This window comes from Gambusia affinis, linkage group LG10, assembly GCF_019740435.1.
Source record: "Gambusia affinis linkage group LG10, SWU_Gaff_1.0, whole genome shotgun sequence".
NCBI classification, from domain to species: domain Eukaryota; kingdom Metazoa; phylum Chordata; class Actinopteri; order Cyprinodontiformes; family Poeciliidae; genus Gambusia; species Gambusia affinis.
The window spans coordinates 765603-790737 of NC_057877.1; the positions used below are offsets into that span (position 1 = coordinate 765603).

The 25135-nt window shown below is 39.8% G+C and overlaps 2 protein-coding genes across 6 annotated transcripts; one reads left to right on the plus strand and one right to left on the minus strand.

Moving 5' to 3' along the window:
- The first annotated feature begins 1404 nt into the window (after positions 1 to 1404).
- Positions 1405 to 7638, plus strand: LOC122838373 (prohibitin-2-like). 2 transcript variants are annotated; one of them, XM_044128975.1, is made up of 10 exons: positions 1405 to 1555; positions 1988 to 2120; positions 2895 to 2979; positions 3083 to 3162; positions 3728 to 3912; positions 5070 to 5199; positions 6066 to 6169; positions 6887 to 6964; positions 7035 to 7114; positions 7427 to 7638. In XM_044128975.1, the coding sequence occupies exons 1-10, from the start codon at positions 1535 to 1537 to the stop codon at positions 7449 to 7451; spliced, it is 921 nt and encodes a 306-aa protein (XP_043984910.1). In that variant the 5' UTR covers positions 1405 to 1534; the 3' UTR covers positions 7452 to 7638. The 2 variants fall into 2 exon arrangements, with proteins under 2 accessions (XP_043984910.1, XP_043984911.1); XM_044128976.1 differs by lacking the exon at positions 1405 to 1555 and adding an exon at positions 1619 to 1858.
- A 2214-nt stretch (positions 7639 to 9852) lies between these two features.
- lrrc40 (leucine rich repeat containing 40) lies at positions 9853 to 24671 on the minus strand. Of its 4 annotated transcripts, none has more exons than XM_044128972.1 (15): positions 24357 to 24588; positions 19829 to 20010; positions 18867 to 18940; positions 18409 to 18538; positions 17152 to 17275; positions 16395 to 16534; positions 16109 to 16281; positions 15930 to 16020; positions 13607 to 13652; positions 13096 to 13195; positions 12296 to 12403; positions 12109 to 12216; positions 11260 to 11337; positions 10266 to 10451; positions 9853 to 10144 (listed from the first exon to the last, which is right to left on the minus strand). In XM_044128972.1, the coding sequence occupies exons 1-15, from the start codon at positions 24499 to 24501 to the stop codon at positions 10039 to 10041; spliced, it is 1791 nt and encodes a 596-aa protein (XP_043984907.1). In that variant the 5' UTR covers positions 24502 to 24588; the 3' UTR covers positions 9853 to 10038. The 4 variants fall into 4 exon arrangements, with proteins under 4 accessions (XP_043984907.1, XP_043984906.1, XP_043984908.1 ...); XM_044128971.1 differs by having other exon boundaries at positions 15930 to 16023; positions 24357 to 24587; XM_044128973.1 differs by lacking the exon at positions 11260 to 11337 and having other exon boundaries at positions 15930 to 16023; positions 24357 to 24671.
- Between the last annotated feature and the right edge of the window lie 464 nt (positions 24672 to 25135).

Consider the following 25135-nt stretch of genomic DNA (forward strand, 5'->3'; position numbering starts at 1 on the left):
TGATGGGTGTGTTTGGTCCTTATTGTGTTGTTCTCTGAATATAATTTTGTTTTAAATTCTAAAACAATTTCTGTATCTGGAAGTGTATCCCAACTGCTTAGATATTTCTATGATCAGCTGTACTGGTTAACTTTAATTTTATGTGGTCCTCTAAATATGCACATCTTGAACTGTGGTTCATCTTAGCTGTTTGTTAGTGTTATATATTTTTATAATACTACCACAATTATGCAAATATAGTAGTCATAACTGTGGTAGTTGTAATTCCACAAGTTCGAATCCCTGCCTGATGACCTTTGCCGCATGTTTTCCCTCTCTCTCATTACCCACTTTCCTGTCTGACCTCTCTTAAATAAAGACCAGTAGAGCCAATTAAACCTATAAAAAACTGATAATGAACTGATCGGTTCATTATCAGTCCAGACAGTTAAACTGAATGCACACTTCTTATGTCTCAGATTTCTAATGAGAACTAGCAAAGTTTGCTGTTTTGAGACAGATGAGCAGTAATGGCCTGAAAAAAGAACATTGACTCAAAAAAGCTCTGGCAGAGCTGAATTCTCTATCCACCTTCCGATTCTGTTGCCATACCATACCAACATTTTTAGTGTTTGCTGTCAAATCTTTAAAACTTACTTTTGTTTATGAGGAACCCAGTGAGACATCCAGGACAGGAGCTGCGTTATAGTTTCAGTGACCTCCATGATGTTGTTTCCTGCTGGCAGGAGTGAAGAAAACGCTCCTGTTGAGGTTCCTGAGCTGGTACCAGTCTGGTTAGTTTAGGTAAGGTTAAACTTTATTAATCCCGTAGGGAAATGGAGGTTATCTGTTGCTCACACATTAATTCACATCCACACAGCATTAAAATTGTACAGCTGGAGACATCCATAAAAGGTACAAGAATATAATACATACATTACCACTAAAAGAGGTCAAATAAAAGTGCTTAAATATGTTAAATAGGTTTTGGACCAAGTAAGGCGCCTTTCAGCTGTATTGTAGCAGCACTTAGTTCACAGTAGCCACAGCTGCTGAAGCCTTCTGCCTTTTGTTTTTCAGATATATTTACAATTCCAAAATATAATTAACAAGCCTCTTAGTTTTAGTTTCAGAGATATTGATGATGATTTGGACACATCGAAACACTGAGCATTCATTAACAATTCCCTTAAAGATACAATTTTCTTTAAGTCATCAAATTACAGTCAAGATAATTATATATTATATTAGTAAACCATTCCGATGTATGGAACCCCTAAAGGTACATTGAAAAAAATTGAATAAATGAACTTTCTCGTGCGCACCACATAAAGTTTATTTTTTGTTCAATGTCCCTTTCGGGACTTTGATCCAACAGATTAGCCTCACAGGCTCAGTGGTTGTAGATGTTTCATCGGTTCGCTAGTGCTATTACATTTCTACATCGTTAGGGGGCAGCACAGTGAACGGCATGGCGATTTTGTAAGAGGAAGAACTTCATGTTCCATTAAGCTTTGCGGTCTCGACCTTGGATATTATAACATCAAGCTGCAGCATGGGGAGCAAGGAGCCGAATGTAAGTGCTCTAAATAACATTGACCCAACCAGTGTGTCGTTTCTTTTCTTGATGCGTTTCTAGTGGGGGTGAGCTGCTTACTGAGGGAAGGTTCACTCCATTAAAGGAGCCTCAGGTCGCCATGTTGGACTAGCTGCCTCTGCTTTGCGAGCGTTAGTCTCCATTATAGCTGCGTACGAGTTTGGTTTGGTCAGGAGGCGGAAACAGCGCCGTGCTCCTCAGGACTCTGTTCGGAGGAACACTTCCAGTGTTCAGTCGGCTGTGCGCAGACTGGTTGTTTTACTCTAAAATTACTTTTGCCAGGTTACTTTTCCTCTTAACTGACATCTTTAAACTTCTGATTTGTACTTTTATAAAATTATCTATTTAGCTTCTTTTAAACACCTTGGTGATCAACTCATTCTCATCACCTTTATTCATACAAACATGCAGCGCTTCATTCAGCACCTGAGGGACCTGACTGGCCGGATGTCTTCGTCTGGAGGCAAAGGAGCAGGACTGGGACTGAAGCTGCTGCTGGGAGCTGGAGCCTTAGCATATGGCCTTAAAGAAGCCACTTACACAGGTACACTGCCTTAACGGCCATCGGGAACCTGTCTGCTTGGACAGGGTCCCTCGGTTGGGCCCCTGTCCAAGCAGAACTGCTGGTCTAATTTTCCACAAACAACCTGAGAGTAGCTTCCCCATCAGCTGGAATATCATTGAAAAGGGTATTTATTTCTATCTTGATATGTAAATGTTTTCAGCCTTGTTCTCATAGAGAACACGGGTATTGGTCATGGTGGTTGAGACTCATTAATGCTGTATCCAGACATAGTAATGGAAAGTTAAGTGAAAGGAAAAACATTGATGCCCACATCTTGAATAGGATTGGAGGAAGAGTGGAGAGAACCAGAATCTATTGCCGGTTGTCTGCAGTCAGAGAGGGTTTGGTTCTGGTTCTGGTACACTGGGTTTTCTGAAGTCCAGTGAACTCAGCTACCTACAAGGACATTTTAGAAAACTTCATGCTGACCAGCTGGATGGAGATGCTGATCTCATTTTCCAGCAAGATTTGTTCCTGACCCAGAGTACCAGGTCCTTCTCTATCTCCATGGTGTCACCTCCAGCTGTTGAACTATTTCACTGTGAGGTGAGGAGAAGAATGTTTGTTTTGCTAAAGTGAACAGGAGCAGATCTCACTCTGAGCTGTTAGGATCCACTAGAATAAAAATTAGGTTTGGATTAACTCAAATAAACCAGTTTGAGGTTGTTTTTTGTGTTTTTGTCCAGCAGTGTGTTTTAATTGAAACGTGTCCTGTGTGTGTGTGTGTGTGTGTGTGTGTGTGTGAGAGAGCAGTGGAGGGTGGCCAGAGAGCCATCATCTTCAACAGGATTGGGGGGATGCAGATGGACACCATTCTGGCTGAGGGGCTTCATTTCAGGTACACTTTGCTGCCCTCTGCTGGGCGGAAGGACCAGCCAGCAGAGTGTAGTTGTTTGCTGTGACAGATTTCAAACAGCACCGTTCTAATGTCCATGCTGCAGGATCCCGTGGTTCCAGTATCCAATCATCTATGATATTAGAGCTAAACCTCGCAAAATCTCCTCACTGACTGGAAGCAAAGGTGATAAACACTGAACACACACCTACACACTGCTGTTCAGTTACATTCTGTGTTCTTCAGCCAAGTAGAAATCTTGTGAATTTTGTTTCTAAAGTTAATGCAAAATACTGTTAGAAAAGCAGCTGTACTTGTTTTACATTAAGAGCTTATTATGTTTTATAGTGTTTGATAAATATAAAATCCATTGATGGATGTTAAAAATCTTATTTTTGCATGTGTTGTCTTCTGTAAGAACTGCTAAGTATAGTTTAGTGGAATTCGATTTAGAAATGGTTCCAGTCAGTACAGGCCAGCACTACTCTGCCTTTGTATACACACACAGTGTCCTTCTCTATCTCCATAATTTGCACAGCAAATTAAAAAGTAAGCAGTGTTACATATCATGGATTGTATTGTATTGTAGTAACAGTCTCTCTGAACAAGCTGTAGGAATCTAAACCATAAAGTTCATGGAAGGTCTCTGCAAATGAACCTCAACACCATTATTTAGGATAGCGTTACTGTTTCCTGCTTTTCTTTCACTTCATTAGAAATATGAGAAGTATGGATATTTGTGTTTGTGCAGATCTGCAGATGGTGAATATTGGAGTGCGGGTGTTGTCCAGACCCATCGCGTCCAGCCTGCCTGTAATGTACCAACAACTAGGAAAGGACTATGATGAGAGAGTTCTGCCTTCTATCGTCAATGAAGTCCTCAAATCTGTAGTGGCCAAGTTCAACGCTTCACAGCTCATCACACAGAGAGCACAGGTGCTGCTGGCTCCCACACTGTCTGCCGTTTCATATTGCAGCACCGATAAATCAGCCCCATGGAAGGTCTCTGCAAATGAACCTTCCATGGGGAATCCCATGAATCCCTGATTCCCCAAAATGAAGGGAATCAGGGATCAGCCGATCAGCTGATACTTGCATGAAAAATCGATCTGATCCTCACATGTCTGAAAATATCTGCTGTACTCTTTGCTCTGCAGTGAGAGGACAGTCTGACTGACCAGGTCATGTCTGCATGTTGACAAGTCACTGCACTGTTAGTTTAGTGCCTTTATCATTATATTTAGTAACTTTTCAGAAAAAAAAAATTGGTATTGGTAGGCCTGTCGCGATAAACAATAAATCAATTAATTGCACAATAAATTAAAACCATCGACGTCATTTTAATGATCAGGTTTATTGTCTCTTCTGGCCTTTTTCTCTTTCTGTTGATGACACTGAATGAAAAAAGGTTCAACTCCGCTGCTCTCCACTGACCCTCCCTTCCTCATTTCTTCAGTGTAATGTCCAGTTCACACTACATCTTAGAGCTGTTTTCAAAACCTGAGTGACCGCGAACTAGTTAGTACAATCTCCCTGCAGTGCATGTGGCTCTAGTGTCAGTGTAACGTCCTGACTGAATGAAAATCATTAGAATCTATTTATGTCACGTTAATGAAGAACAGCTGAAAAGTTACCGGGTTCATCAACTGTGTAACAATTTCACTCCAACTCCTCCCCTCATCATTTCTATATTCTTTGCACCAAATGTTTTCTAAACATTAATGTTGTTTTCACATATCATCTCCAATGTCCGCTGGACTTCGGGTTGCATCTTGTCAACTGTTTGGGATTCCCCTCTGTAATTTCCCCTCAGAAAGGATGGAGGAGAATCCGGCTTTCTGATTGGCTACCTGTCACTTTCAACAGTTAACGCATTAACGCTGCAATTAGGGAAAACCCCTGCTTTAGATCAGAGCGGCCACAACAATCTACAGTAACACACCACACACTACAGGATGATCGGTTACAAAATCACAAGCAGCAATCTTAGAACGCTCAACGTTCTAAGATTGTCGTAAGGGGAAAATTGGGGAAGAAATTGTGTAGTGTGAACTATTGCATCAGATAGGTGAAACTGTTGTTGGTTTGTCCAGGTTTCCCTGCTGGTGCGCAGAGAGCTTGTTGAGAGAGCAAAGGATTTCAACATCATTCTGGATGATGTATCCATCACAGAGCTGAGCTTCAGCAGCCAGTACACTGCTGCTGTGGAGGCCAAGCAAGTTGGTGAGTCTGGACCTGTTGGCTAACATTCTACTGACACTGGAGAGAAATGGAGCCACTAATACAGGGGTGGGCCATGCTGGTCCTGGAGGGTCGGTGTCCTGCAACTCTTAGAGTCTCCCTGGTCCAACACACCTGAATCCAACAGCTGAATCACCTCCCAAGTGCAGTCAGGTTCTCCAGAGTCCTGCTAATGACCTCGTTATTTGACTCAGGTGTGTTGAAGTAGAGATGCATCTAAATGTTACAGGAGACCGGCCCTCCAGGACCAGGAGTGCCCACCCCTGCATGTGTGTTCCTATCCAGTCAGGACTAAAGTTTTTTAGATTTAGTTTCAAAGTTCTTTTCCACTTTGGCCAACACGAGTCCTGAATCTGTGCGGCGAGCTAAAGATGAGGGTTTTGGTATTGAGACCTTCCAACCTGTAGGGGTGGAAGGTCTCAATAGATCTTTTAAAACCAGAGGAAACATGCAGAAAGCTGCTTAGATGTACAAGAGTTTAATTGTAATGTCAATAGAAATTATTTTTCCAACTGTAACATTTTTATTCTGCCTTTTTCACAAAAAACATAGATAAAAACAAACTTTTTTTTTTTTCACACCTGAGCCTCCACCTACTTAGATTAGCATTTATCTCTTCAGTGTCTCCCTTCCAATCACAAATACTTGCTGGTTAAGTAAAAATCATTTAAACTCCTGCCAGAGTTATGAATACAGTTGGATTTAACATGATATGAAAATATATAGATCAAGTGAACAGTGAGCACTTGATTTCAATACCTAAGATTTGCTGGAGTAGAACACCAGGGATTGAATAAAATGCTACCAAGAAGAGAGGAGTTTATTAAATACTGCTTGTGCATTTTTAGCCCAGCAGGAGGCGCAGAGAGCACAGTTCTACGTTGAGAAAGCCAAACAGGACCAAAGACAGAAGATCATCCAGGCGGAGGGGGAGGCAGAAGCTGCTAAAATGGTAACTGAATGTGGAGTGAAGCAGATCCAGCTGTGTTTGTTTTTAAGATGGAGTCCAAAACTCTGGACATTAGCTCAACATCCACAGGTCACATTTAGTTGCTGTTAATGCTGCAGTGTGTTACTTTTCTTAACAAAAAATTCTAATAAAGTGTTTTACATATTTATTCTGTCATCATATTGACTGTATAATGAAAATCTGAGAAACAATCCAGCTCTTCCACTTCCTCCCAGTGCTACTATCAGTCAAAAACAACCAATTGGTCAGGAGGAGGGTCTTGGCGCTGTCAATCATGTTTGTGTACACGCTGCTCATGCTCAGTTCTATTCCTCTGCTACACTAGTTCCCCCACAGCAGATCCTGTCATCAATGCTCAGGCTAGTTAGCATAACAACCGATGATGGCAGATAAACAGTTTTTCTGGAATAGTGAGCTGTTCATCTGCAGCGCATACACCAGCACAACCTTCCTCTTGTCTCTGATTGGATGTTTTTGACCAGGTAGCAAATACTAATAGTGACATTTGGAGGAGCTTGATTTATTTATTTATTAACTCGATTATTTCAGTGTAATGTTACCTGAAAGCATTTTCAACAACCTTCATGATCAGAAGTGATATGTTTACATCTCAGTATGTGAAAGGTCAGTTTTAGTGTGATTCTGACCTTGCATTACACTTAAGCTTATGTTGACTAAGCACTAGTTGGTTTCTCTCAGTTGGGCCAAGCTGTGACCAAGAACCCTGGTTACCTGAAGCTGAGGAAAATCAGAGCAGCTCAGACCATTGCTAAGACGGTTGGTATGATCAGCCTCTTCAGGAGCTATGCTGATAATGAATAATGCTAAGTTGAGTATCTGCTTCTAGGTGTCAGCGTCTCAGAACAAAGTGTACCTTAATGCTGACAGTTTGGTTCTGAATCTGCAAGATCAGACGTTCTTCAACAGGTAGGTTCCACCGCCAGACTCGGTTTTACCTATCTGATTCTTTATCATACCTCTAACTTCTACTTCCCTTTTCATTCTGAATGTTTCCCAATTAACAGAAAGGCAACAAAGTAAAACCTGAAGAATCTTTAAGGATTAGAAGCGTGTTGGCATAGCAACATGTTTATTTCCTTTCACCTGGCATCACAGATGTTCTCTGGCTTTAGAGTTTAAATGTTGAGGCTCATCTTTGAAAGTTTAAGGGTGTCATTAATAATCATCACCCGTTAAACATCTTAATAATTAGTTTATTTTATTCTGTTCTTTTTCCAGTTTTTCAACTGCTCTGAAGAAGTGAGGAAGACGTCACCAGTGGCAGCACAGCAGTCTTATTAGACCCACAAAATCATCATCCATCAGTCTGGACAAGTGGGAAAGAACGGACTTTGTTTTGTCTCCTGGAGATTTAGGAGTTGCTTTTATTACCTTTTGAAGTATGTACAATTATCTAAGTGTAATAGAATAAAACTGGATTATGCACACTACCTCAGCCTAGTGCAGGAGCCTTATGTTAACATGAAATGACTGTTACTTCTATCAGCGTCATTTGTAGGTTATGTCATTTTTACTCACTCTCTTTTTAATCAAACTAGGCTGCCTCATTTTTCAGCTTTAAACACATTTTTAAGAAAAATCTTCGTCACATTCAGAGTAATCTCAATAAGCTGGCAGTTGAATTTTATACAACCTGAATTCCAGAAAAGCTTGCATTCTTTAAATTTGGACAAAATGAAAACTAAGCTGATACTGTAATCAGTCAGATGATGAACAGGTTGGAACTGAGATTATCCATTAAATGAGTTAACTTCAAAGGTGAAACCTGCTACAGATCTGTACATGGTTATAGAGGGCAACAAATGACTAAAAAAGAAAGATTCAGCTGGGAGAACATCTAGATATATTGATACATCTATAGTCACGAAGTGGCAGCAGTGTTCAAACTACTAGAGGTAATCTACACTAAAATACTGGTGCTAACGGAATTGAGATGAGGGATGTTTTAAACATATCTACCACTATAGAGAAAAGGTGAAGTTTGACAGTGAAAAGAAAAACAATGGAGTTTAGTAAAGCAAATATGACAGAGTTTTAGGTCCAGACTAAGATATTTTTAACTGAAAGAATAAAGGCTTATTAGATATATATACTACAAAGTCATTAAGACAAGAAAATGCATTATTTATAACAGATAAAACCATTAATTAAAACAAATGTATAAGAAAAAGCTTTGCTAACTAGCTCTCAGAAAAAAGACAGGACGCAGACAAAGCCTATTTACTAGAACATAAAACGTTATGCACTTTTAATCTCTCCTGACAAGCTGAAATATAAGCAATTTTGCACAAATTGTTAAATATAGTCAGATTCACAATCGTGAGTCTCTCCCCTGGTCAGATAGTGGAGGACCTTATAATGTGGAGCAACAACTCATTACTTTAAACTAAATGTTAATACCAAATACAGGCGCATAGATTTTTACAAAGTTCAGTCCAGAACCTTTAGTTGTCATTAAGTGGGTTCAGTCCCATGAATCTGTGGTTGTTGTCATTCACAAGAAGCTGACATTCACCAAACATTTTGATAAGGTTGATCTAAAAAGTTAATAATCTGGGGTATGCTGTAGTGGCGTAGAGAGTAGCACGACCCACATTTGGAGGCCTTGAGTCCTTGACGCGACCGTCGCGGGTTCGATTCCCGGACCTGGCGACATTTGCCGCATGTCTTCCCCCCTCCCTCCTCCTTTCCTGTCAGCCTGCTGTCATATAAGGGACACTAGAGCCCACTAAAAGACCCCCTGGTGGGGAAAAAAAGTTAATCTTTTGTAAATGAAATCAGTTTGGATTACATTAAAAGTTGGTTATTTTCTATAATTCTCTGATAGAACATGTCCCATCACCTATCCATAGGAGACAAAATCGAAACAAATCAGAAAAGTGACCAGTGAAATTCTTTGTGTTAAATTAGCTGAATTTACAGAAACTCTTTTAAAAAGTCACACAGAATACATGCAGTGCTGCCCTGAAGAAGTCTTCAGGGTGGATTTGAGATCCTACCATCAACTAACAACATTTTAACTAATAATTACAAAAGCTACTGATGCAATTCCCATCACACCAAATGTAATTTTTATTTTAGATTCTTTCTCATAGCTGAAATGTGAAAATTACAGATCACTACATGAGGGAAACTTATCAAATCTGTGGTGTGTCAAATACTTATTTTCCCTACTGGATGAATGCTTGGTGGTTTTTTTCCTAACAGGTTATTGAAACGGATGTGGACTCTTCTCATTAATTATTGGGGAAAAAACATCTTCGTTGGCATTTTCCAGTTTTTTACACTTTTTTTATGGTATTTTGACAACTTCACAATGAACGCCAGTGTTGGAGGTTGGAAGGCCTCCATGCCATCATCCACAGACTCAAGACAATGTAAACAATGTTCTCTGAGGTTTAAAGTAACATTTAGTATTACTCCATCATCAATCAGCTGAGGGTATGATTAGTTTTGGCATTCAATGCATATGTATATACTTGTGTGTTTATTAGGTAGGTCTTTATGTCATTTTTACTAGAGCTGTCAAGACTTGACAAGTCAAATAAGAAAGGTTAATTCATTCATAAAATAGCAATATTTTCTACCCATAAAGTTCTGACTCTGATAATTAAAGAGTTCACATAAGCACTCCACAAAACAGCTGAAAAGAGAGAGCTCTTTATGTCCTGAAATAACTTCTTAGAAGGTTTTAGACATTCCACTTTTACAAAAACAACTCTGGATTTTTAGCACCAAACATAGGCAATAAATATCTTTTAAAAATGTGATCAATTTTGAAAGAAAAAAGACTTGATCCTTTTTGCTGAACCATCAGGTGAGTTCATGCCTCATGTAGGGATGCGGCTGCGCAGGTACTCCAACACTGCATCCGTTCCCTTGGCAACAATGGCTGCTCTGGGTGTGCGGAAAGGATTCCCTTCCAGACTCAGGCATCTGAGGTTCAATCAAAGTTCGAGTTGACCAAGAGCAACATTTTACATGTATTTATTGTTTTAGCTAAAAATAATAATTCAATAGCAAAACATGTAAAACGTTTCTGAATAATGCTTCTTACCTGAGGCTGGTACACAAGCCCAGTTCAGGAGGGACACTGAGCAGGTCGTTGTTGGACAGATCCAGGGTGGACAGACTGAGCAGCTGCATCAGACGGCTGGGATCCACCCCACCCACCTGGTTGTTCCCCAGCATCACCGTCTCCAAGGTTACAATCTGATACAAAGCTTCAGGGAAGGAGCTGAACCTGCATGACAACAAATTAATATCCCCCATCTTGTTTTTTACATTCATTAGATGTAGGTCTTTGTTAAATTTTTTTAGTAATAATTCTATCAAATCCATTACACAGTTAGAAACCCCTAATAGATGTATAGTTGCTTCAAAAGAAAAGCTCATGTTTACTTGTTATTTATCTCTGGAAACAAAAGTGGTTTAGTTGTTCGTCTATGTTAAACATGGATGAACATTTCTAGACATACTTCTAGAAACTACCAGCTCAGTCTGGCCACACAGGTGGGAGCAGATAGAAGATTTTCCTCTGTGTTCACACCACAGCACGTCAATGAGATTAAGACCAGGGCTTTGACTAGGCCCAAGCCCTTTGTTAATCCTCAATAAGTCTTTGGTGGGTTCATTAGAAGGTTTTGGGTCATTGTCAGGTTTCTGGGTCCAGTTCTACTTCCACTTTTTATTTTGTCCAAGCATCCTATGAAACACCATACAAGCGTATCCAAGGGTCACCTCACTCTCATGACTCAAACGTTCCCTGACCAATCAGAGACCAGGTCTTCTGTCGACTTCTGAAAATCAGTTCAGATGGGAGAAACGGGGCCGGTACTGGTAGCTAACCGACGAGCCGAAAGTGAGGTGCACTTGAGTTTTAAAATGGGGACTACACTCGTTTCAACTGGTGGCCCTGATGTCACACACACACACCCATGCAGCCCCCCCCCCCACGTTTCTGCACTGCATGAACAGAGTATGGCGGCAGTCCGCTGCTGCTAAATGGCTTTAAAAAAAATAAATAAATTAACAGATCCGGATGGAGCTACCTGTTGTAGTTTAGCACAATGCATCGTAGTTTGGAAAGGTTCTTCATTTCAGAGGGTAAATCAGTCAGCTGGTTGTTCCTAAAACAAGGAAGGCACAGACTGTTTCTGGTATGGACACAATTAATCACTTCATTATACATGAGCTTCACTGTAAAATTCAAAGAGTTATTTTTATTGTTCTGCTGCTTGTTCAGAATCTCCAGATGTGAGGCTGACCTCAGTACCAACAGGAAACTACAGTGGCTTTGGAGCTAATCAAACTGCTCCCTGCTCTTCCAACTCATCGCCATGGTCACAGTCAGAACACCTGCTTTAGGTAGATTCCTCACTATCTGCTGCTAAAGGGTGCCAACCTGGCAAGTCACCTTAAAGGGCAAGAATTATGCATTTCCCAGGCACATAGTGCCATTTTATAACATAATCAACTGTTACCTTCAGTTGTTATGAAAATGTTGTATTTATATCAAACATACAAGACATGAGACTTCACAGTTTAGTGCCTTAAAATTGGCCTTTTACAAACGTTCTCAGGAAAGAAACAAAAGGAAAGCTAAGAGCGCCACTCTAAATATAAATACAATATGCTTGTATTTATATTCAGGTAGAATATGAGTTCTGAGAATACTTTGACTAAATTCAATAATAAATATCAAAATGAATTACTCCAAAATGTTTTCGAAAAGTGGGAGGAACAACAGCTCTAAATGTGTCATAAAGACATAAACTAATAGGAATCAAAAGTTATGGACAAAATAAATTCATGAATGTGCAGAGCTGAAACTGAGTGGACTGTGTCACTATTGTCATTTCATTTCCTGGTAGCTGAACAGAACTACGATGTGAGCGTACCTGAGGTCAATGTGTGTGAGCTGCTGGAGGGAGCAGATGTCAGAACAGCAGCTCAGTCTGTTAAAGCCCAGGTTGATGTCTGACAGCGAGGAGCGGAGCTCCAGCAGTCTGCACACAGCAGGAATGGGTGGGGCTTTATTACATCAGGTAGTTTACCCAGAATCCTCTCTGGTGTGTTGATACGCACCGGGGTGGGAAAACTGTCAGCTGGTTTCTGCTGAAGTTAACAGAGGTGACGGCCTGATGCACAGCAGCATCAAACACCTCGTCTGGAACACTGGCTGCCTGCTTGTTACTGAACACACACAGGAACACACACTGGGGTAAAACACAAATATGAAGACATTCTGCAGTAAAACTGTGGTCCACTAGAAAATTAGAACAAAAACAAGATTAAACACATTAGACACGCATCAGTTTTCTTTTAAGTAATTTTACCTTGGTGTTAACTCACTCATTAATTTAGTCCTCCAGAAGTTCAGACCAGACTGGGCAGAATCTTTATCCATTCATTTTTACATTTAATAATACTTTTTGCCCCGTTTTGAAGTAGAGGTACTTCACTTATTTCTCACTGTTTGCTTTGAAAACCGTTTCCTATGAACTCTTCCAGAAAACCGTCCAACTCTGGTCTCTGCTATATGTTCCATGTAGAAGGAAAGATGTTTACCTTTATGTACCAGGAAAATCCATTCAGATTAAAAAACTCTTTTCAAAGGAGTTCTGGTCAACAGACAGCAAATGTTAAACAAGAAAAATGGAAAAATAGAAAGCAAAGGAGAGAAAAGAGGTGAAGAGTTCAGGTCAGAGTGACAACATGTTGGACCAGTTCCAGTCAGCTGCAGCAGAATTCAAGCACATACCTGAACAGAACCTCCTGCAGCTCTGATCAGACCTTCGGCCTGGACTGTCTTAGCAACAGTAACTAGGAAACACACCAATAGGACAAGACTATCTTTCATTGTCAGTGAGTGAAAATAGACTCACCCGTACTCCAACATCTTCAGAGTTTTGATGTTGTGCGTGTTGACCAGACCTTCAGACGGTAACGTCATGGCAGTGGGCTCAGCCGTTCCCTCAGCCTCCTCTGCACATTGATGGACAAAACAACAAGTGACTGGGAGAAACTTGGAAATATTCCATAAAAGAACAAAAATCATCTACATGCATTACTTACTAAATCAAATAGTTCATAGATGATAAACAACCAGATAATTATTATAGTAGTTTTATTTATAACAGGAGTTTGAGTGGGCCATGCTAAACAGGTTCCTGCTCCTGTTATCAGAGATTTTAAAGAAACTGAACTTACATATTCTCTGTTTTTACTGAACTCAGCTGTTCTTTACTGAAGTGATTGTCAGGACCCTCTGGCCTCCATGCGTCTCTGGACTAACAGCTATTTTGTAGAACTGATTGGACATTTGAAGCTCATTGCAACAGGATGAAATAAGTCTTTAGTTTTAAATATTTCAGCAGTTAAAAACAAAAATGTCACCTTTAATTCTTCCTCTTAGATATTTCAGAAGGTCACCAGTTCCTTTCTGTGGTGAAACAACACTTTAGGTTAGTATTGAGTTAATGAAGAAAATGCTTATTAGTAATGGGTGTGAGGTATTGATGGTGTTAGATAGTACACACTAAATATTCTAGTAGTAGTCTTTATTTCATGCAACCTTATGGATGCCCAGAACACATGGCCTCACAAGACACAATAAAACATATACAAACAACAGATAAACATAAATATTCTTTAAACAAAGAGCATCCTCTTTCTAAAGTGCCAAAATAAACTGTGTACATAACTGAAACAAAAAATACTTAAATAACACATTTTGTCCTCATCTGTTACATAAAAGAAATCTGGATAAACATCAAGTACTTTAGTAAATAAATCATTTCTCAATGTCAGGTACAAGGGACAGCAAAACAAAAAGTGCACTTCACTCTCAATTTCCCCCCAATCACACAATAAACATCTTTGGTCTTCCTGAACAAAAACATCCAGTCTCCAAACCCAAAGTGTCAGATCTGAACTGGTAATTTTTGAATCTGTATTATTATTATTATTATTATTATTATTATTATTATTATTATTATTATTATTATTATTATTATTATTATTATTATTATTATTATTATTATTATTATTATTATTATTATTATTATTATTATTATTATTATTATTATTATTATTATTATTATTATTATTATTATTATTATGTGTTCTATGGGAGGGAAAAAACAGAATTTTTTTCTTCAAACAAACTACAATAACATTAATAATGTATGACTATTATTCATTATTGAATTACTTTTTCATCATATTGAACTTGGACTCTTTCTGCACAGCATAAAGCTGCTCTCATGTTGGCTCCTTTAACACCAATGTGTATCAGTTATTGATTCCAAAGTTTCTACTGAATAAACTTTGGTTGAGTATGGTAGTAACCACACTATCTTTATAGTGTTATTGGCATATGAACAGATGGAAACATGCCCCACCAGAAGGACAAACAGAGGAAGCCCAGGACAGGCTGGAGGGACAGCATCCCTCAGATTAACCAAAGACTCAGAGAAGTCACTAAGAACTACTAGTTTAGTCCAATTATTAAGCAAACTAATATACATTTACACATTTTTCTTGATTAGAAAGGTAAACCACCAACACAGAAATAAGCATAAATAACCTCCTTATATTTATATGAGGGAAAGTTTAGTAGTCTTAGAGTTATTAAGCTAAAACAGTCTTTTATGAGATTTTCTTGGATTTTCCTGAAAGCTTCCAAGAAATCTTTTTCACTCTCATCTGACTGCTTTGTGATCTGATCCCAGAGGAAATGGAAACTTTTTGGAAATTGGGACACACCATTATTGTAATGAATTAGAATTCAATATGCTGTGCTGCTCTTAGCACTGAAGTATAAAACATTTTGTAAAGGACTGAAAATAAAACATCCCAGCACACAACAGCCTGACTCCACACACAAGACCTAAACATGAGCATCATCAGACATCCAGACAGGAGTCAGTGAGAACTCAACACAGTCAGCTGAACATGAATTAGTCCCACGCTTTTGGAATGCTGTGATGTCAGCTTTCTACGGTGGCCCTGAGGTGCAAAGCACTACGACATTAACGAAGCAAATTACAAATGACAAAAACAAAACAACATTAACAAAAACGGAAAGGGTATGTCCCAGTAGGAGACGTAAGAAACCACTGATTGGACTATAGGCATGAATACTTGTACGCTGGGTCCTACTCACGTCACGCCATCTTGACAGTGGCAGTGGAGAAAACCTGCTGCGTGGACGAGTTTCAACGGTTTTACTGTACAAAGTGGACCCACTGCCTTTACGTTACGTTTTTTGATTCATATCTTGAAATAGCAAATGCACATTGAATTATGGAATTGTGTTAATATGTTCATGAATACACCTGAGAGATTGAGTCAGTGACATTCATTAACTTGAAATACTTTGCAGAACGGCACTTTACGAAGTTCGGTCCATTTACTTCTATTAGCTTGCTGGTCGATAAGCCACTTTCAATATGGTGGACACTATAACGTATCGCAACAACGGGCCGACCCGTTCAAGCGATAACTTTCGGTTCAAAAGCCCTGTCGTCCAATCAGTGATCTCCCAGGTCTCCAACTGGGACATACCGTTTCCGTTTTTGTTAATGTTGTTGTGTTTTTGAATTTGTAATTGTGCTTTGTTAATTTTGTAGCGCTTTGCACCTCACGGCCACCGTAGCTTTCAGTTCCTGCACAGACCCAATAGGCACAGTGTGTGTGTTTTTGAGGCGTGACCTACAGCCAGAAGTTCCCTCCTGATTCCACGAAGAGGGTTTCCCTCCAGCAGCAACACCTTCAGGTTGGGCAGCAGGCTCAGAGAGGCGGGAAGACTGCTAAACACACCACAGTTTCAATGCAGATGGAAAACACAGCGGCCTGCATGCTCATTGCAGAGGGTGTGTGTGTGTAAACGCCTACGTGCTGATGTCGTTGTTAGTGAGGTCCAGCCGGGTCAGAGTGAGCAGCAGTGCGATTTCTTCAGGAAGATTTCTGATCTTGTTGTCTCTCAGTTCTAGAAGAGTCACAGCAGAGAGACAGGACAGCTGCTCAGCCTCCAGCAGCTCCAACCGGTTGTTCCCAGCAAACACTTCCTGCAAACACACACACACGGCATAGTTTATTGCAAACTTTGCCAATACACAGCTAGACTGGGTCACGGGTCATACACTAGAACCCATAGTTGTGGACTGATTGCCATGGTTACCCTGAGAGAGGGGGCAGGCAGCTGCGGCAGCTGGCGTAGCTTGTTGTGTCGCAGGTAGAGCTGCTCCAGAGCCAGCATCCCAGCCAGGCTGACGGGAACGTCGGTCAGCTCATTGTGGCTGCAGTCCAGGAGCTTCACGTCTGCAGGGCCGGGTCAGAGCACAAAGCGCTTCAAACATCTACATGATACCTGACAGATACTTATATTCAACAAAGCAAAAAAAGGTTTGCTACATTAAAACTGTTTACAGAAATTTCCAAATAGTTGTGACAAAAACATTGACAGAGTTTTTCATATTTTATAACAGCGTAAACAAAATTAGTAAAAACATACAATCATACATTTCAGATTTTTTTTGGATACATTTTGAGAGAATACATGGAATTAGCACGTATCTTTTTTTTTCTCAGGCAACCAACTTAAATATACCGTCTCAATCCTCTGTGTGTTTTGTTTAAAGCACATGAAAAGAAATGACTGGGTTTACTAATTAGACTGGCAAAAAAAAACTCTTCATACCAAACCACACTTGTTTGTTTTTATCATGTAGCACTGATAAAAACAATGATTAAATAAACTTAATTTGAACAAAATAACTGAACATAAAAACCAATAAAAGTCGATTTGTGATTACTTACACGAATTTTCATCAAACAAGTGTTCATGTTTAAAAATCACAAACTAATCTATGACAACACCAGTGTGAACAATGCAGGCTAAGCATGTAGCCTGCTTGTGGCCTCAGAGCTGCTCTTACTTGCCAGCTGGCCCAGGCTGTCAGGCAGACTGCTCAGCTTGTTGTGACAAAGGGATACTTTCTGCAGAGCTGAGAGACGGCCAACACTGGAGGGCAGATGCTTCAGAAGGTTGTTGGACAGATCCTTCAAACAATCACAAAAAGAAGAACACAGGCATCAGTAAATGACAAAACACGGCATAGCACACACTGAAGAGTTTATCAGTTATGTGAGCTATAGCTGCCATTGAGAAACAACCTGGTTAACAAGTGGTTTTGTTTGAAGAACAAATACTGTGAAGAAGTGGTTTGTTTCAGTCTGAGTGGAAGGACAGATCCCCCTTTCAGCCAACAGAGGGAGGTCACCTATATGCTCACCTGATCACAATCAAATATTGGACTGAATCTTTGATCCATGTTGTCCATCTCTGTGAGGTGAAGGTAAAGCATGGTTGCTGGTTCATCCTGACCCAAAACCAGCAACAACAACCAGCCAACTGCGTTCAGCTGAGCTCAGCAGACCTCTGTGTGTGTTAGGAAGTTACTGGTACAGACTGGGTTCTCAAACATAACTCAATATGTTATGTTTGTGATTGGCTGTGAAGGCAGCCAATCACAGAGCTGCTTGAATCACGGACCTGGGAGAGCAGCGCCTCATTAGATACCATGACTCCTTGGCACTGACCTGCAGCTTACAGGAATTGATGTTTATACACTGTATTAGATACACCTTCTAATAACCTCATTTTGTTCAAGGTTCTAATATTGGAAAATAAATTGTTGCTAACCATCAATGTGGGAAAAATACTGTGGATATTTCCAAACAATCTACATTTCATCACTCCATTTTCTTTTCCATTTACATCATTTACTTTGATCAAGGAGCCATGATTAGTGAAACTGCCACAAAGCTACTTTATGACTGATAAGGAAAGCTTGTTAAGATGTCAGTAGCAACCAACCCATGAGGTGATGCACTGAAGGTCATGCAGAAGAGTCACCCCTTCATTTGGTTCTGTCACTTTTCCACTGAACTGCAGAGGACCAGACCAACTGGGTCCAGTCATGCCTGTGTCCCACACAGGCCCATACATCTCTACTAGGTAGAACAGACTTCCCTCGTTTCCATTCCTCCCTCTGATCTGAACCAGAATGTGGATGAGCTGCCCTGACAAAAGAAGAGGCTGAGTTGGTCTGTTCTGTTGACAACAGAACAAACAGCTCCTTCACAAGATCCTCTTTCATATCAAAGACAGACGTGAGTGTGTGGTGAGTTACCAGCTCTGTCAGGTTCCCCAGCTCTCCTATTTTCTCTGGCACAGTTTCCAGGAGATTCTGTTGCAGTGTGAGGGAACGAAGGTTGTTTAGGGAACACACCTCTGTTGGCAGCGAGGACAGCTTATTATGGCTGTAACAAAAACAGAAATAGTTCATTTTGATTTGAAACCAGTCAGAGATGAATCTCAACAATAAAGCGGTGATCATGGCAGTCAGCTTCAGGCTCAGTGAAAAGAAGTGCTTCATCATTCTGCTGTGTTCTCTCATGCAGAGAGGACAAGTCAAGTTTCTGTGATTCTTTTCCTTTATTTTATCCAAACACATGAGAAAACACAGATTATTCAGAGTCAACGTCCTGTTGCTCTTTCTACTTCTCAAAAGGTCTGATTGTGAAAAAGAAGATAGACTGGTGACTGATGTTTCCACAGAAAACTCACCATGAAACTGACTAACTGTACCTTAGTCGCAGCTGCAGAAGCTCCTGCAGCTCTCCAAGAGTGCTGGGTAAACTGCTCAGCTGGTTGTCATGGAGCTGCAAGAACAACTTGGTGAATAAAAGCTTGGTTGAACCTAAGGAAAGTCAATTTATCCCAATAAAATACATCAGACAAAGTTTGTACTGATATAAAGCATCAAATTGACAGTCCAGTAGGAGATCGGGGAGACTCCAGAATGGTTGTCATGGGAGATTCACGGATTCCTCAAATATGCATGATAGAATTAAAGCAACTCTCCAGGAATGTTTTTGATGAAGGAATATTGTTATAAAATGATGGAAAGTTCAAAGAAACACCATTTCAAGGCATCCATTAACACAAGTTGTTTTCTTTTACTTTTATGCTGATCCAAAATTCTCCACTGAAATGTGATTTCTCACAGGGGGTTCATATAAATGCTGATATAGGCGAAGGTCCTCAGCAAATAGTCCAGTTTGAGTGAGAGTTGGCACCGAGCTTCAGAGATGCTGCTGCTACAGCAATGCACAGTTGCAAGTCTGTGGTTGGTGCTCACCTACAGCTTCCGGCCCTTCTCAATGCATCAACTGTAAACCTGTCTTTCAGGAAGGGCTCCGCTCCACTGTGCACTGGCGGAGTGGACCGCAGCAAAGACACATGTAGTCTGGAGTTACTAGTATACAAAAAAACCTATTTAAAATTAAAACAAGCAATGCTCAGACAGTTGGCGGGACAGGTAAAGCCCACCAGGCTTATAATACACCGGAGGAAACCCTGATTTTGTTTAGCTGAGAAAAGTAGAGACAACTTCTTCTTTCAGCTTCTTTCTACTGGGTACATTTTTTTTATAACTTGATAACTTGCATCAACTGAATTTTTTTGGCTTGTTGGAGCTTGTGCCCAATCTTTCACAAAATGAACGTCTTTTAATCTCTGCAGTTGGTGCTGGAGTTGATTGTACTTACATCCAGTATAGTTAGTGCAGGTAAGAGTTTGATGTCTTCAGACAGATGTATTAGTTGATTGGACGACAGCAGAAGTTTGGTGAGGTTGGTCTGTTCCCACCAGCGATCTGATCCTCCAAACGCTACGTTCTCCTGGGCTTCCGCTGGTTCATCAATGTTAAGCCGATACACATTCTGAGGGACTGGGACACATGATGAGTCAAATCGCTGAAGATACAAACATAATTCACTTAGAACACCAAAGTAGTACATGCTGACTAGTTTAATCAATGTTAAAAAGATAGGTTGAGGGCTTGGGTGGACTGTTGAGCCTCATCTGTGTAGCTTAGTGATTTGTGGAAGGGAAGAATAAAAACATAGAATGGCTGAATCCTTTGTCGTTCCACAATGGTGGAATTCAGGAGCAGCATTAATGTATGTAGGTTCAGAAGGATACTTGTTGGTAGTGATGGTCTATCTGAAGCCAGGCTTCAAGGCTTGTACCGAGTAATAAGGGGGCGTGTCCATGAAGCCCCGCTCTGAGGCTTGTGTCGTCTTGTTGAAAACCACGTGACCGGCAACAAACGACGCCTCATTGCACGGGTCACGTGACTGCTTCATTTCGCGTGTCGGTTTTCAAAATAAAAGCGTGATGAGTCGCTGCTTGATCGCATCAGAGGAATATTTGTCTTCTGAATTAAAAGGAACCTTTTATAGTTCACGTGTATTAATGATTTTGATGATGACACTCATCAAAATGTAATGTTTGTTACCAGTTTTCTCAATGGTTGATTATGGTACATTTTGTGACTTTATATTTGTGTTTTTATTATGTAAATCATTTTGATACTGCATTGTTGCTGAAATGTGCTACACAAATAAACTTGATTGAAAAAGAGCCAGCAAGAAGAAAAAAATCTGACATCAGGGAATACTTGAGATGATAACTCACAAGATTCTGAATAAAAATAATTAAACCTTCACCTCCAAAATTCTCACCTTCTTGAAATTTCCACTATTTTTTTGTTCTGCAAAAATATATCAGTCTTGCACAGCAGAAACATATGGAGCCCCTAGGGGACATGGAGATATTTTCTCTTTTGCGTTCCCTCGCAAAACTGTACTGATCAGTTATGCGGCATAATTGAATACTGTAAGTCTTACGGTGGCCGCCGTACTTTCTGATTTAATATAAGGTTATGTAAGGTTTTTCCATGAATGTTAATATCTCGTTGTGAAATATCTTAAGTTTTATATCTTTCTTTAGAATACAAAGGCACCACAAACCTATGATATAAACAGAAACCTTCCGTAAGTAGGAAACACATATAAATACTGTACATCCAAACTATATTTCTGAGTTATTATCACGGCGTAATAACTCATCTGACAGTTTTGATTGTGTCTCCGATAAATGTGACAGAACAAAGAAGTGGTTTGGAGTTAATTGATACACGGACAGATGAGATTCCCCGAGTTAACCCAATACGGCCCTTTACCATAATTAGTTTGTCGTGTTTTTAATAATAAAACGTGTTTATTATTATTAAGTCTTTGGTGCAAAAAACTGATTGAAAATCGATTTATTTACTGCATGTTTCTATCTGTTAAGGTTGAGATGAAACTGAACATAAAAGCAGCTCTTTAAACCATTCAGGCAACCAACACAACAGAGACACAATCAAAACTGTCAGATGACTTATTACGCCGCGATAATAACTCAGAAATATAGTTTGGATGTACAGTATTTATATTTCTTTCCTACTTACGGAAGGTTTCTGTTTATATCATAGGTTTGTGGTGCCTTTGTATCCTAAATAAGATATAAAACTTCAGATATTTTACAATGAGATATTAACATTCATGGAAAAACCTTACATAACCTTATATTAAATCAGAAAGTACGGCGGCCACCGTAAGAAAGACTTACAGTATTCAATTATGCCGCATAACTGATCAGTACAGTTTTGCGAGGGAACGCAAAAGAAAAAATATCTCCATGTCTCCTAGGGGGCTCAGTAGAAACAGACTTAAAGCTGTTGGAAAAGTAAAATTCTGGCTGATGAGTAAAAATATGAGGGATCAGATCAGAGAGCCAATAGAAATCCAAGAAAAAGAATTTTTGAAGAATTTTAGTTTTTCAGGAGGCAAATCAAAACTCAAAGAAAACTGTCTGCTCCAACAAGCTGCACTCCGAATACATTAAAACAAATGTCGATTGTCAAATCAATCGATGACAAAAGAAAACAGCCACTGACAGTAAACGTATATCAGGTTTGACTACAAATTATTTTAATAATTAAAAAAGATTAGTTAAATAGGATTTAATTGACTCTTCTGTTACTAATGATGAGTTTGACAAAACGTTTGTGACAATATTGCATTTACTAATTGCTCTTAAATATGTCTATCTGAGTCACCAGCAGATGTCACTAGTGAGCAATGAATGAAGCATGGAGTAATGAACTTTTGGGCAAAGCAATGGGCCGGAAGCTTCATTGCTTCATGAGGCTTCATTTGGACATCACTACTTGCTGGGACCTGCATCTCAATCCAGGGCTCTATTTAGAATTTTATGTCTAATATGCCTTTGAAATCATTTAAAGTAATCTGAAACACATGAATGAAAGCATGTTGGACGTCCTCATTAATAGAGAACAATAAAAGAGGAAAACGAGGCACCTTATCTGTCACAAATAAGAAGAGATATAGGAGGATTTTGTTCATATAAATGGGTCAACTGACCCATTATTTAAATTATTCAAAATTTCACATTCCTTAAAGCACTGCATGAAGAAGAGGAGTACCAGCTATCTTTCAGACAGATTTATTCACTAACTCAGGCTAAAAAGCTACAGTTATTTTGAATATCTAACCCTCGGCTTTTCCTCATCCAGATTGCAATTACTACTAAACTCAATTAGCTCAACCCACAGGAGCTTTCTGTGGTATGTAATAATAGTACTTCTCTATTACCCTTGCCTGTCTGGTCATGTTTTAATAATATTTGTGATTAATGTAACTGAGTCCTCCGAACCTTTGAGAAAATTTAACTGAAGAAGAGATTGACATGAAACAGCTTTTAAAGTATTGTTCCATTTCTCATTTCCTCAGTACCTCAGGAAAACACCATAGAGGTTAGGAATCAGTCCTTTAGCTGCAAGGGCAACTCATTGCTTGCTCAATAATTTACTAATTAGACATTAAAACGGTTCGCAGCAGAGTGTGAAGCGGCTGGGATGCCGATCAGTGTCTCCAAATCCGAGGCCATGGTCTTGAGTCGGAAAAGGGTAGAGTGCCTTCTCCAGGTTGGGGGGGGTATCCTGCCCCAAGTGGAGGAGTTCAAGTATCTTGGGATCTTGTTCAAGAATGAGCGAAGAAGGGAGCGGGAGATCGACAGGCAGATTAGCACAGCGTCTGGCCTGGGAACGCCTTGGGATTCTCCCGGAAGAGCTGGAAGAAGTGGCTGGGGAGAGGGAAGTCTGGGCCTCCCTTCTGAAGCTGCTACCCCACAACCAGACCCCGGATGGACATTAAAACAAGAGACAAATCAAAAGATGGATTCAGGAGCAGGTCTGAATGGACATTGTGAAATATCTACTTGCATTTGAACAGCTAGATCAGATATTTCTGTACTAGCTGTATCAATTTAAGTCGTGTCAAATATAAATAATTGGGTGTAATGATAGTCACAGTAAATGAGTTTGCAATCACGGTGCCTAATTCTGTGGCCACTGATTACTATTACTTGGCATACAGTTTATGAAGTCATCATGTACAGCTCTGAGTTATGCATGGTGTATATGGTAATTGCTCTATACAACTGGTCTTCTTGCCACCACGACCCTCTGGGCCCAAAACACGTAAAGTTGGCAAGAGAACATTAGAGCGGTTGTGGAAATCAGCAGAAAAAGACAAAAATATAATTTGAGTCTTGTTATATTCTCAATGTCTTCCCATCAAAATCAAAAATAGAATGAAGTAAAACCGCTGGTGTCAGGGGAAGGGCACATTTGTTTTATATTTTATTTTGACCATTTATTTAATGTTTCTTCTTTTGAAAGTTAGTTTAAATTTGATATTTATTTAATTTATAGATTTAATATTCTCACCAGTATTTGTTAGGTTCTTGTGTGTTTAGTTACCCCCTTGTGTGTGTTAGCAGTGGTCTGATCAGCCACTATTTACGTTCCCCTCATGTCTTGTTGTTAGGTCAGTTTGTGCTTGAGTTCCTTTTGTTACCACTTGAGTTACACTTTGTTATGTTGACCTCAGTTTTTGGGCCCAATTTGTCATTTTTGAATTATTTTTGGATATTTTGTGTAATAAATTAAGATTATTTTTTGAAATTCTTTTATGTCTCTTGGCTGGTCTATGCAAAACCCTCACATCACCTCACCTTCTCTACATTGTATATGCCACACTGTCAGAAAACAGCGACACCTACAGTTTCAGAGACGGCGCCGCGAAGGATAATCGCTCTTCATTTGACGTCGTTGTTCCTTTCTCCTACATAAATAAAAATAGACAACATGGCATGTGTGCTTACCTTCAGTCAAGCCTCGACCGGACAGATTGAGTTGGCCGCTTTTCCTGGCTGCCTTTAGCAGCCCGTAGGGAACAGCTGCCTCCGGCTTTGGGGTTCGAAAGCCCGCCAGACTGTCCACATTACCCGCCCTTTTGAAACGGGACATCTTCCTCTGAAATGCAGACAAATGAAATGTGCCTCTCCACTGCGTAATACCCACACCCTGTATCCGCCCGCCTAAAACGACAACACAAATTTCTCTTCCGCCCCGAATCCTTCACAATAAAAGTCACCCAAACTTACGCGTAGGTCCCGGGTTGGAATGACACACCCTAAACTACACCCCCTAAACTCTAAAAGTGTTCTCGTTTTAGAAAACGAAACGTTTAAGTACTACATTCAATTAGTAATTGAAGAAAATTAGTTTAAATGTTCCAAACAGCCAATTGAGACTAAAATCAATGAGTAGCCATAAAAACACTGAAAATGGCCATAAGAGTCAACAATTTATTTGCAGACAGAAAAACTATTAATTAGACTTGATCAGTTTCAAAATGATGCAAAAATGTTAAAGATGCTAACAAATGGTCTCTACATATGTTCCAAGTGTAACACCTGCAACTCTGGTTAGTTCCTTAAATCCTGTCCTCTGATTTCAAGTTACATATTTCCAATGAATGTACAATATCCAGAGCAATAAATAAATAACAAAAAACAGGGTATTGACTTTATGAGTAGCTAATTGGCGTAATTATAAAGTATAAAGGTAGATTAAACTTTCACCCATGAAGACCCACACC